General features: G+C 39.6%; 1 protein-coding gene across 1 annotated transcript in view; it reads left to right on the top strand.

The window, feature by feature from the left end:
- The first annotated feature begins 12,403 nt into the window (after positions 1–12,403).
- The window catches only part of ALDH8A1 (aldehyde dehydrogenase 8 family member A1), a 29,328-nt gene continuing 25,286 nt past the window's right edge, over positions 12,404–16,445 (top strand). The window contains exons 1-2 of the mRNA XM_049788041.1: positions 12,404–12,541; positions 16,046–16,193. Coding sequence (XP_049643998.1) covers positions 12,404–12,541; positions 16,046–16,193 — 286 coding nt within the window. The remainder of the gene's footprint in view (positions 12,542–16,045; positions 16,194–16,445) is intronic.

Raw genomic sequence — 16,445 nt, 5'->3', positions numbered from 1 at the left:
AATCCCAAATTACAAACTCAGATAAAAAAGACTCAGTAGGGATTTGGGGACATATCTTAGGGGTCAGGGTCCCAGGACTTGCCAGATGGCAGTTCTCGGCACCTGAACTCTAGTGGCAATGGATCCCATGTTGACCACATTAGTGTTGCTTGTCATCAGACAAGCATTGGATCATGTGGCTGAGTGGACCATGTAGCTTCCAGCCTCCCTAAGCACTTTTGGGAGGTCCTTCCCCAACAGACCCCCAAAGAAGACTCAATGAATGACAAACTAGTCAGTTACCACCTTTCAATTTCTCTTTATTTATAGAAATATGTGCTACACCCCACTCTGGAGAGGCACACACGAAAGTGTAGTGCTCTCCTCAAATAAGAAATTATCTGCCAAAAAGGCCCGCTTAGAGTAGTCAAAATCACTTGACCCTTTGCGTGGATTATTTGGACATAATTTCATAAGGGCTGTAACTATTTCTTTATTTTAAACCTTTATTAGAAATCAGGCCTTACTAAATTCTTTCTAACTAGAACAGCAATCAAACAGCCAAAAGTCTCCCATTTAATAGCTCCCTGTAATTTTTGCTACCTTGGCGCCTAAATTCAGGCCTTTCCATAAACTTAGCTCATAATAAAGTAATTTTCATTTTTTCCCCAAAACTGTGAAACATTCCTCACATTCCAACTCCCCTGTAATTACGTTTTTCTTCTGTTTTACCCAAAGCAAAGGGAACCCAAAACTAGCTGCTTTTTTCACCTTCAGTTTCAACTCTTTTATATGCTAATTTAAGCTAGAGTCCTTCATTCTTTTCCCAGCCTCTTTGATGTCCAGAATCTGCATCTGCCTTCCAAGTCTCTAACCTTTAAAAGCTGCCAGCTTAAAAAATAAATTTGTCTCCGTTTCTGTAAACGAGAGTCCCCATGCAATCTGCGTGGTTTCATTCATCTCTACAATATATTTTCCGTCGTTCGCCGTCCCTGTACCCACTCTCTCCCCGCGGATTTTTCCCGAAACTCCACGAAGGATCTGTTTGCAGGCGCTGGCGTTTTGCGAACAGGTTTGGCCCGCAACAAATATGTGAGTAGAAAAACATTGACTGCTCCCTAAGTAGAGCTTTCCATATTCCAGACAGAAGAGCTCTGGGATTAGGTGTTTGCTATGGTTCAGTTTGGTTACAAACTGGCTTTTGGGAAGGTATCCAGGAGAAATGGTCCCCAAAGACAGAGCAGAAAGGTCTGGGTAAAGAGTATATGCTGAAGTGAAAGATTATTCGAAGTCGTTTTAACTGTAAATCACTCCTCTTGGCCTGTTAAATTGGGTAGCGGGCTAGAGGCACATTTGCTACTAGCAAACTCACCCAGTCAGGCTGAAGGATTCTAAAACTGCCACATTTAAAATTTTACCAATAGTGAACACCAGGTTTGGGGGCCCAGCCATGTTAAGTTACGTTAATGAGACTGACTCATAGCAGCAGTACACATGACCTGAGGGATGGGTCCAAGTCTCATGATGAGCTTATCAGAAACCCCTACAGCCCTTTACATCAGAGCCGGGCAAAAATGGAAGTGCTGGATTCATCCATAATCTGGTTCTTCAAAATACCACAATCAAGACTTTTTAATGATTATTTATTATAAGGTAATTGATTTTCAACAGTTTCCATATTAAAAACTATTAAAAAATTTTGGTTTTGGTTTTTGGGGATGCTCAGGGGTTTACTCCTTGCTTTGCCTTCAGGAATCACTCCTGGCTGAGCTACGGAGACCATATGGTATGCTGGAGATTGAACCCAGGTTAGCCACATAAAGGCAAGCACGCTACTGTCCTATCACTGCTGTACTGTCATTTCAGCTCATACAAACCAGTAATTTTAAAAGAAAAATAAGGCATATATCTCAAGACGGATTCTGATAGGTCATGGGGAGTATAAACCTGCATTAGCCCTTGTTGAATTAAAGTAACATTGCCACTTTCTCAAGGATTCCCTCACTGGACTAGTTCAAAGGATTGTGGGTACTCCGTGCTTCTAAGGACCCTATCCTTCCCCTAAGTACTCAGTGATTTATTTTCTCCGTCCACCGAGATGTAAGTTCCAAGAAAAGGGAGGCCTTTTCTGGTAGTGGAAAAAGTTAATGCTGGTGGCTAAGGCTTTAGGAAATTTTAATTTGTAGTCCTATTCATATTTTCCCATTTTAATTTTCTTTTTTGGGGAGGCAAACGCAGCGGTGCTTGGATTACTCCTGGCTCTGTGCTCAGAAGTTGCCCCATGCAGGCTTAGGGGACCATATGGGATTCCAGGGATCAAACTCAAGTTCATCCTGGGTCAGCAGTGTGCAAGGCAAATTCCCTATCACTGTGGATACTCCAGTACCCCATTTAAATTTTCTTAATTCTCTACTCTCTACTAAATATTACATTTGTAAATTATGCCACTTTCATGGAAACTCTAGAGTGGGACAGATTTTTTTTTTACTTTTATGGCAGGAATGATGATTATTACAGTAAGATCCAATTACAAAATAAAATTTAATGCAATATCTTTTAGATATTAAAGCTGAAAACTTAGTTTTGCAAATAATAGGCAGAATAGTAAGTGAATTGTATATCTTTAATTATACATGTTAAAATCATTACAAGCAAGCAATCACAAATTGACTCATAGATTTATTTTCTGATAATTCCACTTGCCATTCTTTTAAGTTTTATTGAACCAAGTAATATGGAGTAAATTTGTTAAAGGCCTGCCAGGGAGGGACCCTGAGGTGAAAAGGGACTTGAGTACATTAGCTGGGGAAAGAGGACATTCCTGGTGGAACTGATGTTGAATATTGTATGCCTGAAACAATTCTATTATTCTGTAACATTTTACATAACTGCCTTCACGGTAGGGCGTTTGCCTAGCACTTGGCAGATCAATCTGGGTTTGATCCCCAGCATCCCATATGGTCCCTCGAACTTTCCAGGAGCGATTTTTGAGTGTAGAGCCAAGACCAAGTAACCCCTGAGCGCTGCCGTGTGACCCCAAAACAAAAGCAAGCAAAAAAATAATAATAATAATAATAACAGTATCTTAACTAAAGTTAAAATTAAAAATAGAAGAAAAGAAAAAAATAATCAACTAAAAATTCTTAATATAGAAATTTAAAAAATTTGCAAAAAGTGGGAACTGGCTAGATAGAAGTTGTCCTTGGAAATTTCCACAACTCTTCCTCAACAGTTTGACTCTCAACACTATCTATCTATCTATCTATCTATCTATCTATCTATCTATCTATCTATCTATCTATCTATCTATCTATCTGTCTGTCTGTCTGTCTGTCTGTCTGTCTGTCTGTCTGCCTGCCTGCCTGCCTATCATCTATCATCTATATCTGTCTACCGTATTTATTCAAGTATAACGTGCACCCATGTATAACACGCACCCCTAATTTTCGATTAAACATCGGTATAAAATTTTGTTTCACACCAGGCATTGTAATTGACAAAAAAAAACGTTGAACACGTGCGGCCATGATAAAAAATCATTTATTGACAATGTAAACTGGTATAAACACAATACTGAAATAAAATTACCAGTATCAATATTTATTTAAAATGCTTCAAAGTCAGATTCATCATCAGATACACTAAACAGTTGTTCCCATTCTTCTCGAGTTAATTTTTAATCAATGTCCCAGATGGCAGGAACATCAGTTTCTCCAGTTTCTTCGCTTTCTTCTGAGTCTGAATTCCACAGCAGTAATCCCTGAGCGCAGCTGCGTGTGGCCCAAAAACTAATCAATCAATAAACAAAGTTAAAAAAAAATTGAATACAGGGCCCGGAGAGATAGCACAGCGGCGTTTGCCTTGCAAGCAGCCGATCCAGGACCAAAGGTGGTTGGTTCGAATCCCGGTGTCCCATAGGGTCCCCCGTGCCTGCCAGGAGCTGTTTCTGAGCAGACAGCCAGGAGTGACCCCTGAGCACCGCCGGGTGTGACCCAAAAACCAAAAACCAAAAAAAAAAAAAAAACTTGAATACAGAATTTTGAAGTGGATTCCTGAGGAGGGCCTCAGAATAGGGAGCTAGTGAAATAGTGTAAGTCTACATTTGTGTACTTTAAACTTGCTTTGACTTATTTTACTTTATTTCATTTTATTTGAAGCACTGTGATTTACAGTCCACATGGTTGTTCATCCTGAATTCCACATTCCAGCGTTGCACCTGCTACCAGACGGCCGCTTCCCTCCCCTATGTCTCAGGCCCCATCCTCTGTCCCCCGACCCCTGCATTCTCCCTGTGAGCTCAGTTTTGTAGACAAGTTCTCAAGGTCTTCTGCCTTCAATAATTTGTCAATCCCTTAATTTCTGTTGTGTTTTTGTTTGTTTGTGTTGTTAAGCCCACGTATGAGAGACCTTTCCTCTCCAGATTGCATTTGGGGTATTTTTACTTTAGGTTCAAGAAAGGGATATAGCAGTTACTCGTACTGGAGATGTTTAGCCATAACTTGGTCTCTCATTTAATTAATTGATAGTCTAGACCAGTGGTCGGCAACCTACGGCTTGCGAGCCACATGGGCCTCTTTACACTTTTAATTTGGCTCTTCTGTGTGCCAGGTGGCCGCTCCAGGAGTCAGGACTCTGCTCCTAGCCTCTGTCAGTGCGCGCCCGCCCTGTGTGCAGCCCCTACTGCCTGCTCCAAGAGTGTAAGATGATACCCAGTGTCAACCCTAAACAAAGGTTTTCCCCCAACATCATCCTTTCTTAAACCTCTTCCTTGGATATGTAAAAGTCCACTGAATATGTACTTTTGGCTCTCTCTCTCTTGACCTGAAGCTTTCTGGTATTGGGAATTGGATATAATAAAGAAAGAGGTGTCCTAGATTTTTGGGCTCAAGGCGAGAGTACAAAGTAAAAGGCCATGGACTCCATGATCATCCTTTCCTGGCTAGCTTGGTTCATTATTTCTTTCCTGCTACCCTGCTTCTTCAGACCAGGTTGGGTGGGGTTTAGAAAAACAGTGCCTGGAGTGATCTTAAAACACATATTTTATTTTGCACAAGAGTGGGCATCTTCCATGAAGGGATTCTCAGCCCAGAGTTTTCTTTTCCATGGATTCTCATGTTCAGAGTACTCATGATTAAAGTTGTGAGCAAATGACCTTAAATGCTGTTTTTCATATTGATTATGACTTTATGCATAATATAAGTGCTAAACAAAAATTTTTGCAAGAGTGGAAACATTTCAATATCTCCTCAGACACAGCTATCCCAGAATCAGATTTTTTTGAACACATCCATCTTATGTCTCACTGTAAAAACTACTTGTGAAACTCCCCTGCAGAGAAATATTAAATTCATAGAGAAAATGAGCAATGTCTGCCAAATACACAAGCTTAGCTACCCATTCCTTGTCCAACTGGGGCTGTACAAAGTCAGAGTTCTGCTCTCACAGGAACTGCACTACTTCTTCCCCCTTGCCAACAAGGCGAGAGAGCACCCTTCCCCTGAACAGCCACTTTACTTCTTCATGGAGAAGATACTAGTAGTGGACACTCATACTTTCACCCAGGGTGGTGAATAGCCTGGATTTGATCACAATTGTGAATTTCACAAATTAGCTTTACTGTGTCATCTGTCACAGAGTTTAGTTCAGCAGGGGTTTTTTTGAATTCAGTCTATCATACAATGAGTGGATACAATGTACGAGTGTGAAACTTCTGTTTCTTGTGACTACAAAAAAACCACTGAGCCATGCACAGTGCATCATCTGTACATACTTCAACACATCAGATTATTATTCTGAGTGAAATGAGTCAGAAGGGGAGGTGTAGACACAGAATAATCATTTGTGGCAAATAAGAATAATAAATGGCAATATGGTAATAATATCTAGACAAAATAGGGATGAGGAACAGGAAGACTAGTCCATGATGGATGCTTGTCATAAAAAAGTGGTGAGTTCAGTTAGAATAGAGAAAGGTACATTATGACATTAATAATTGGAACATATCACTCTGGACAAGAACTGGATGTTGAAAATGGATAAGTGACATGCATGGTACCCTTTAATTAGCAATATTGCAAACCACAGTGTCATAAAGGAAATTTTGCAAACCTCAGTGTCATAAAGGAAAAGAGAGATAGAGAGAAAAAAGCAAAATGCCTGCCCCTGACATAGGCAGAGGAGAGTGAAGGGGAAGGAAACAGGGAGATTGGTGGTGGGGAAAGTGCACTGGTGAAGGGTGGTGTACTCTCTATGATTGAAACTCAAGTATGAATGATTTTGTAACAAATATGCTTAAATAAAAATTATTTTTAAAATGTTCAGGCACTCTATCATAATTCCTTTATGATATATCCAATGCATTTAACAAAGTGCTGTTTTTGTTTTCGTGTGTATTTTAGTTTGGTTTCTTGCAGCACACACTAAAGTGTCAAAAGATTTTTTTCCTTTCAGTGAAATCACTCCTTTTCTCTGGAACACTGTCCTTGCTTTTAAAGATTGCTAAAAGGGTTTTTTCTTTTACCTGTTTCATCTCCATATTGTAGGGTTTTAAATTTTCAGCACATTTTGGTTATCAAGGGAAACGTTTTGAAACCTTTTGCTTCCTTATTATCAGAAATCAAAGTATTTTCCTTGAGAAGGGTGTTCACTATCCAGAATTAACAAATGTTCAGTGAATTCAAAAACTGTATTTCATGGTGGATGTTACTTCACATCTAAATCAGCTTAATCATAAACTACAGGGGAAAGGAAACAATTTTTTTTTTATGTTAGAAGACGTTATTTTGTTTGAAAACAAATTATCTGTTTTTGCTCAAGATTTTGACAGAAACTTTGATTCACCTTCCAAGCCTGTGAAACATCACCAAGAAAATAATTCTGATATTGACATTACCTATTTTAAAAAAGCACTTTTAAATATGAGGGAAGCATTTCTCAAGAGGTTTCAGAATTTCAGAAACAGCAAAGCAACGTTGGCCTTTGTTAAAAAAAAAAAAAAAAAAAAACTCTGGATGCCACTAACAGAATTAAATTTTTCTCCCTTTAATATTGACATTGGTAACTTTGAAATGCAATTTCTGGATTTAGAAAACAAAGAACTGTGGAGCTCGAAATTTGAACGTCTTTGTGCTAATTTAGAAAGATTGGAGAAACACAAATGTGAACTTAGTTCACAGCACAAGTGGTCTGCTTTGAAACATCTGGAGAAGGAAGATATGTTGATTTTTAACATCTGGAGTAGTATTCCTGACTCATAATCAACTAAAAGAGCTAGCGTTTGCTGTTCTTTCCTTGTTCGGTTCTACATATTTATGCGAACAATCATTTTCAAGCATGAATCTTATCAAGAGTAAATTGAGAAATCGTCTCATCAATGAGAACCTGGAATTCTGCCTAAAATTAAAAACAACAACATACAAACCTGACTTACTCAAACTATCTAAGAAAATGCAAGACCAATGTTCACATTAGTGTTTGTGACTTTGTCAGTCATTCTCAGGATGTAATTTTCTCTACATTTTAAGGCAAATTTTATGGAATTTAACGTTATCGATAAATAATATTGTTCTAAACTTTTTGTTTTATAAGTTGTGTTATTTGTATCCTCCCAACCTATGTGGATACTTGCATGTAGAATATTCTCAATAAAAACTTATTGAAACTAAAAACAGTGTACCATCCTATGTATTTTCAGTTTTAAAAATGTGGCTCTTGGGGCCGGAGAGATAGCATGGAGATAAAGCGTTTGCTCCTCATCCAGAATGTTGGTGGTTCAAACCCAGCATCCCATATGGTCCCCTGAACCTGCCAGGAGTGATTTCTAAGCATAGAGGTAGGAGTAACTCCTGAGTGCTGCCAAAACAAACACCCCAAAAAACAAAAAAAATATAGCTATCAAAATAAATTTCAATCATGGTTTTGGCAAGATTTGGCTCAGTTGAAAAAAAAGGTTGCCGACCATTGGTCTAGGCACAGTTTTCATTCTAGTAATATCAGGAGGGCAGAGGTACATTGTAGAGATTTAGGAACTGTTAACTTTTACTCAGAGCAATGCCAACTCTTATAAGATCCCCCTTTTCCTCTGAAGTTGAAGTCACTAAAATACCGTATTTTTCGTACCATAAATTGCACCCTCTCGACCCCCCAAGTGAGTCTTAGGGAGCGAATGCCGCTTGGGGCTGAAACCTGAGTGCAGGGGAGGAGAGCATCAAAAGATTATGTGTGTCTTGTGGTGCGTCTTAGAGAGAGGAAAATACAGTACCTAAATTGATAGTGTAAAACAATACTAACGTGTGTTATGAGTACTACATATATGGCTATGTGAAGTGAGGGAATATAAAATGAATTAACTGTGGTGCTTTTAAAAACTTTTTAAAAGACATGGGGGAGTGCCCAGAGATATATATCAGTGACAGGGAACTTGCCTTGCACGTGGCTAATTTGGCCTGCCTCTCCAATCCTGGCCTCTCCATTTGGTTCCTCAATTTCCACCAGAAGCAGTTCCTAAACACAGAGCCAGGAGTAAGCCCTGAGCACTGACAAATATGACCTAAAAATAAAAATGTTTTTTAAAAAAGTAAAACTTGGGGCTGGAGCATCTGCCTTGCCTGCGCTAGCCCAGTATGGACCGGGGTTCGATCCCCTGGCGTCCCATATGGTCCCCCAAGCCAGGAGCGATTTCTGAGTGCATAGCCAGGAGTAACCCTGAGCATCACTGAGTGTGGCCAAAAACAAAACAAAAAAGTAAAACTAATCAATTACTGTTAATAAGAAAACATACAAAGAACATTAAAGGTAACCACTAGTCAAATTGATTCTTCAAAAATCAAAAGCAAAGAAACCATGAAACAAGGTCAGAAAAGAAATAGGATTGAATGAAGACAAAGAAAGAAGTCATGATGAATGAAAATAGACTTTTCCTTATAAAAGTACAGATTTAGTGTGTATTTCTTACGTGTGCGAGGCTCATTAATTCATTGTGTGAATTCAGTCCAAAAACAAAACCAAAACTAAAATGCAAAGCTAGTTATGTGCTATTTACAAAATATATAATTAAAGTAAATGATGTTGCAAGGGGTATAGATGTCTGTAGAAAAGAAATGAGTGCCATGAACTGGTTTTCTGTAATGGGACAAACAATTTTTAACAATAGTTGATTTAATGAACAACTCTTCTACAATTATATGAGACAGGGTTACTAACCTCAGACTAAGAGATGAGAAAACTGAGGTTTAGGATGATTAAAAACAAGTAAATGATTTATAAAGCAGTATTGAAATGCAAATTTAGGTCTAAGAAGACTTTCCACACTATGGCCTGTCAAAAAATCAGGACTTAATATAGTACTAATACTTACAAATCTTTAGATTGGGAATGCAGGATTAGGAATATTTAGTGAAGAAATAAAACACTTGGACCATGATAATCATTTCTTATTGGTGTGGTACAGAGAGTAAGTCAAAATGAACATACAGTTGGAGCTGGAGAGATAGCCTGGAGGTAGTGCATTTGCCTTGCATGCAGAAGGATGGTACTTCGAATCTGGGTGTGACCGAAAAACCAAAAAAAAAAAAAAAAAGAACATACAATTGAAAATTTATTAGAGGGGCCGAAGCTATAGCACAGTGGTAGCGCGTTAGACTTGCATCTAGCTGACCTAGAACAGACCTGAGTTCGATTCCTGGCATCTCCCCCAAGCCTGCCAGGAGCAATTTCTGGGTGCAGAGCTAGGAGTAACTCCTGAGGGCTGCCATGTTTCCCCCCTCAAAAAAAAAGAATAAAAAAATAGAAATTAAAAAATTAATGGGAATATTAATAATCATTAAGAAATCCTTTTAAAACTTATTTCTAGGGGCCAGAGTGAAGGCGCAGTGGTAGGGCATTTGCCTTGCATGCGGCTGACCCAGGACGGACTGTGGTTTGATGCCCCGGCATCCTATATGGTTTGTCCCCCAAGCCAGGAACGATTTCTGAGCGCATAGACAGGAGTAACCCTTAAGTGTCACCAAGTGTGGCCAAAAACAAACAAATAAAAAACAACCTACTTGTAGATCATGTAACCAAAAAAGAATTTGAAAAGCAATTTGAAATGGTATATATTTAATATGAGTTATAATTCTAATTTTTTCAAGAATTTGCTGAGATCAATATTACTCAACTTTCAAGGTGTTAAGATATGTAGGCAACTTGGTGGATCACACCAGAGCAATGGAGTTACCATTCAGTTTTAGCGTGCTTTAAATAAAGTTAGCAACCCTTTCCGAAAGGTGGATTCTAAGCACAGAACCAGGAATAAGTCCTGAGAATACCAGGCCAGGAGTAAGTCCTGAGCACTATCAGGTGCAGTCCCAAGCATAAACCAAGCCAAAACAAAAAAACATAGAATTGGTTTTTTACCTAATCCCAAACACATGTATGTATGTAAATGCATGATATTTTATTTTTTTATTTTTTTTATTTTTTTTGTTTTTTTGGGGGGGCCACACCCGTTTGATGCTCAGGGGTTACTTCTGGCTAAGCGCTCAGAAATTGCCCCTGGCTTGGGGGGACCATATTCTGCTGGGGGAATCGAACCACGGTCCTTTCCTTGGCTAGCGCTTGCAAAGGCAGATACCTTACCTCTAGCGCCACCTCGCCGGTCCCAGATTTTTTAAAGGTAAGAAAATGTTGAACTCAGATTTCAGCATCCAGGGCCTAGGAACTAGCTCTGAGTGCTAGGGCACATGCTTTCTAGGCAGGATGTTGAGGTTGAATCCCTAGCACTACATGGTACCCCTGAGAATGAAGTTGGGAGGATCCCCTAAGCCCTGTTGGGTATGACCTCAAAACAAAAGAAATGTTCAAGTATGGGGATGTCATTTGAATTAGATTAAGGTAACATCACAGATACCTGTTAGTAAGGTTCGAACTCATTACCAAGGGACAGGTTCATGCACTTTTCTACTTTGCATTCTATATATTATTTACAAATATTCTTTTGCTTATGTAAAGTATTTCATAATAGACGTTTAGAGCATGACTGTAAATCGACTTTATATTTCTAGGATACTTTAGATTTACACAACTAGGATTCTATTTCAGAGAATTTTTCTTCATCCTTTCACCCTATTATTTACACCTTACATGAATATAGTATACTCAGTACTATATTCTATATACTATATTTATATAGTATATATATATATATATATTGGTGAAATATTTTTGTTTGTTTGTTTTTGGGCCACACCTGGTGATGCTCAAAGGTTACTCCTGACTATGTGCTCAGAAATTGCTCCTGGCAGTCTTGGGGAGCCATATGGGATGCCAGGGATCAAACCAAAGTTTGTCCTGGGTCAGCCACGTGCAAGGGAAATGCCCTACCGCTGTGCTATCACTCCGTCACCAGGCTGATAAAATATTTAAATCTTTTATATTTACCTAAAGAAAAGTTAACTATGGTTTAAGAAAATGCTGTTTAGACAAATTATATCACAAATTTCAAAATAAATGACTGGTTGAAATGAATATTAATTAATATTAATTATTAATCTTGAAAGATTTACTCATGGTTTTTCTTTTCTTACCACCACAAAGTCACCAATTTTGTCTCTGTACTACAACTGAGAAAGACAATGAAAGAGACAGAGACAGAGATTGAAAGAGAAAGCAGGGAGAGTTAGGAGGTATGCCCAATAAAAGACCACAAAAGACCAATGAATAAAATATGGATACCTTATATAAGTAGATTTTAGAATGTCAATATCTAGCATTTAACTGAATTTTAATCAGAAAAGTATATTGATGCAAACTCATCATCAACTATTTGAAAAATGTTAAGTATGAAATAGAAAGTGGAAGGTACTTTCCATTTTCCCTCCTCACCACCTTCAAACATACGAGCAATCAAAATAATCATATTTGTTGGTGTTATTAATATTATTATTCACTCATTTTCTTCTTATTTAACGGCATATTTTATTTTGTATGTGTGTATGTGTGCTTTTTGTTTTGTTTTGGGGTCCACATTCTGGGGGTGCTCAACGATTTCTCCTTGCTCATTGTGCACTCTGGTATCATTGTCCTTAGAATCTTTGCCTCATATTTGCTTTGACCACTGAGCCACACCTGATGCTCAAGGAATTGAGCAAGACCTTTAAAGGTCTTGAATGTCTAAGCCAACTCTACTAGTTGAGCATTCTTACATGATTTCTTGTATTTGCTATGACTGTGGAAAATTAGCCAATTCTCTTCCTTCAAAGCAGGGAGACAGGAAGCCTAGGTGACAGGCCCCTCCTGCTCCACAGGTCTGCAAATAAGGACAAATAAGGACAGTGAGGGTGACTGAGGGGGTGGGAACGAGGGAGGGAATTAGCCCTGAGCAGGAGAGCTGAGGAGGACAGCACAGGGAGCAGTCATCCAAGGATACCATAGGCATCTCTTTACCATGGCAGGAACTCAGGAGCTGTTGGTGCTGGAAAACTTCATAGATGGGAAATTTTTTCCTTGCAGCTCATATATAGATTCTTACGATCCATCCACAGGGGCCGTGTATTGCAGAGTACCTGATAGTGGCAAAGAAGAGGTAAGTGGATTCCCTTAGAGAAAATGCAAATGTGCCTAAGATGGTGGTGAATTATCTTAATCAATTTGACGAGTAGCTATCTAATTAAATTACATATAGCTAAATTAACTTAATTATCTTCAATCAGCATCTTTCTGGAAGCAAAGGGGGTTGGGAGAATAAAAGGAGAGCCCATTAAACAGTGGAGAAGAGCATCTAATTCTCAAAATGGTCAGAGTAGAAAGGGATCACTGGCTCATTGGCACCAGACGTAGGTTACTCCTGCCCCAAACAACAGGCAGCCCTCATTCCCAGACATTTTTCCATAAATATCTAGTAAAAAGTACTATTCGTGAGAATTATCCATATTGTAAAGAGAGAGAAAATTTCCCATTGACTATCCTGTGTTGCCTGCATTTATGATTATATATGTGCATTTCTTTAAAAACATTACTCTGGGGCCGTAGAGACAGCATGGAGGTAAGGCATTTGCCTTGCTTGCAGAAGGATGGTGTTTTGAATCGCGGCATCCCATATGGACCCCCGAGCCTGCCAGGAGTGATTTCTGAGTAGAGAGCCAGGAGGAAACCCTGAGCGCTGCCAGGTGTGACCCAAACAAACAAAATACATTACTTTGCTAATATGACCAAATTGAAAAGCTCTTGGATTTATCTTTGTTTTCATCTAGTAATTCTTCATGTTCCAAAACACCCAATAAATAAAACTCAAAGTTCTTTATGTCACATATGTTACATTTTTTTCTAGTGTTGTAAAACCTATGATATTTGAAGGATTTTGTAAGACATGTGAGATATATTTTGTCATCAATAATTATGCTGAGAATTAACTAGATCTTCAGGGATGAATGTGGCTAGTGTATGGAGTCCACGTTTCCCAACTGGGCATCATATAGCCACTGGGGGAAAGCCCTAGGATGTGCAAAGGGGCCACAGGTGAAAATTAAATCAATGGGGGTCCATAGCATGAGCTTCGGGTGCTAATACACAGAACAAGGAGGCAGAGGAAGGAAAGGAAGCAAGGTCAGAAGGGAGTCACGGTGGGAAAATGGTTGCAAAACAGGAGACTAGGGCCTCCTGGGCTTGAATTTACTCAGGCTCAAAGAACTTGGTAGATTTAAAGGATACTTAGGATTTTCATTTATAAATAATCATATACATTAAAAAAGGAACTAAGTTTTCCTTCTATTTCTATTTAAGTTTAAATCATATTAACTAAAAACCTTTAGACTTAGTACTAAAGTTTGTAAATACTGGCTAACCTGCTGGTTAAACTGTAACATGCCCGTTGTTTGCTTCAAATGACATAAGAGAGTTTGTAGCCTGGCTTCATGATCTCTGGTCCTGCTGATCTCAGACTGTTTTCCAAAGTGATTTAAAATGAAAACATGCTGAATTTAGCAGAGATATACTTCTTGCAGCTCAGGCCTTCACAGAAAAACAGAGATACTTTCTCCTGCTAGACTAGAGGGTCAGAGATATTTGGGTACTCTGAGTGATCAATTTGCAAATGTCTCTTACCCTTTGACCCTCTAAGTCAAAGGTTGTTTTTAAGCTTGAAAAATATGTTCACCATCAAAAGTACACCACAGCACATACTGTCAGGAGTAACTCCCAATCACTTAGTTTTCGCCATGTACTTTGCTTTCACAAACACCTTTAATAGTTGTCCAAAATGAATCAGAACAGTTTGCCAATGTGATACTTTAACCAGAACTGGGTTGAACTTTGTGATGGTTGATCAATACTGTCTGTCTCTGCCTCTCTCTCTCTCCCCCTCTCTTTTCTTTCTCTCATACACACAGATTGTGAAGTGTTTGGATTATATGCTTATAATCATGGCGTCAAAGACTTTCTGGCATCAAAGAATAGTTAAATACTTACTGCCTATGACCTAACTTTGTGACAAGGGGGCATTGGCTACATTAGAGATTACCCACAAGAAGAATAAAGTTAAAGAATTTTGAGGCAACACTGAACCTCAAAATTCTTTAACTGCACGAGTTGTCCTGGCCCACATAGCTTTATGTTTAGCTAGAAACCAGTTCTGTTGTCTGTTCAAGAATGACAGGCCTAGATTGAATCCATAGTAGGGTGGCAGGTGGTTTTGGGGTGAACCTCTTATATGCATAGGGCCCTGGATTGTTTTGGGTTGTTTTTTTTTGGTTTTTGGGCCACACCCGTTTGGCGCTCAGGGGTTACTCCTGGCTATGCGCTCAGAAGTCGCTCCTGGCTTGGGGGACCATATGGGACGCTGGGGGATCCAACCGCGGTCCTTCCTAAGCTAGCGTTTGCTAGCTTTACCTCTAGCGCCACCTCCCGGCCCCGGGCTCTGGATTTTGTTCAATCACTGAAAAGAAATGCTGTGTGCTTTATGGCAAGGTACATGAGTACTCTATGCTTCAGCTTTCTCACCTGTAAGATGGCACAACAAAATTCACATCACATAAATTGAAACAATTGTATTAATGAAAGAAAATAATCTGTATGAAATATTTAGCACTGAGGCTGGAGCAGTGGTGCTAGAGAGTGGTGCTAGTGGTGGTAGGTAGCGCCTTGCAAGCGCTAGCCTAGGACGAACTGCAGTTCGTTCCCCTGGTGTCCCATATGGTCCCCCAAGCCAGGAGTGATTTCTGAGCACATAGCCAGGAGTAACCCCCCCAAAAAAACCAAAACAAAAGAAATATTTAGCACTGGTCAGTGATATCATTGATCAGGCTGAGTGGAAGAGTGTGTCCAAGGGTGAAATTTTAGAGGCTCAATCTAGTTTTTCTTTCTTTCTTTCTTTTTTCTTTTTTTCTTTTTTTTTCTTTTTTGGTTTTGGGCCACACCCGGCGGTGCTCAGGGCTTACTCCTGGCTGTCTGCTCAAAAAATAGCTCCTGGCAGGCATGGGGGACCATGTGGGACACTGGGATTCGAACCAACCCTCTTAGGTGCTGGTGCCTTGCTTGCAAGGCAAACCCCACTGTGCTATCTCTCCGGCCCCAAGAGAGTCTGAGTCTTTATCAAAAGATTAGAGCTAGATTCAGAGCTTGAGAGCTTCCACTCATTTTTACCGCTTCCCCTCTTACATTATCATCTAAAATAGTCAGTAGTTAGGGGCCCCAAAGCCAGCACAGCAAATAAGATACTTGCCTTGCCCTGAGCAGTCAGGAGTAAGCCCTGAGCATTGTTGGGAGTGTCACACCTTGCCCAGAGAAAACTCATCTACATATTGAAATGATGTAAATGCATATTTATTAGACTTCAATAGCTTCTTATGATGTAATTATTATGTTTTGCATCTCCCAGTGGAAATAGAGCATTGTCGTTGATCTTTGTCCCTTGATACTTTATAATTCAGTTTATAGATACTTTATTGATCTGTCCTTGCGGGAGACTCAGACCTGGAAGGTCTGAAAGTTCTGAAATGAGGCAGAAAAACAATGAGACCTGTTGACACTAATTGAGGGCCCTTCTGGGAGCCACTGTCTGAAGGCTGTCTATCCTTTCCCTTTGCTCCCAAAGGTCGAAGCTGCTGTGGCCGCAGCCAGAGCAGCTTTTCCTGCTTGGTCATCCAGGAGCCCACAGGAACGTTCACAGGTGCTGCACAGGTTGGCTGACTTTCTGGAACAATCACTGGAGGAGTTTGCCCAGGCGGAATCCAAAGACCAAGGTGACGGCCACACACTCATCTCAAGTGTTGACCCCACTAAGCTTTCGGGTTTTCTCAGCTTTCTCAAAACTAGAGCTTTCCATTGAGATCCACTGACTCTTACTAAAGGATTACTTTATGATAAGTATAATCAACTTAAAAGCTGGTGATCCACACAAGCCTGCACCCCAGAAAGACCTAATAACTCTTCATTTGTGCTAGAGGTAGAAGTGGAAACAAAATCAACGAGACTTGCTATTGATGCATTTTGAT

The sequence above is a fragment of the Suncus etruscus genome, chromosome 15, assembly GCF_024139225.1.
Source record: "Suncus etruscus isolate mSunEtr1 chromosome 15, mSunEtr1.pri.cur, whole genome shotgun sequence".
NCBI lineage: Eukaryota > Metazoa > Chordata > Mammalia > Eulipotyphla > Soricidae > Suncus > Suncus etruscus.
This window is presented reverse-complemented; position numbering and strand designations above follow the sequence as displayed.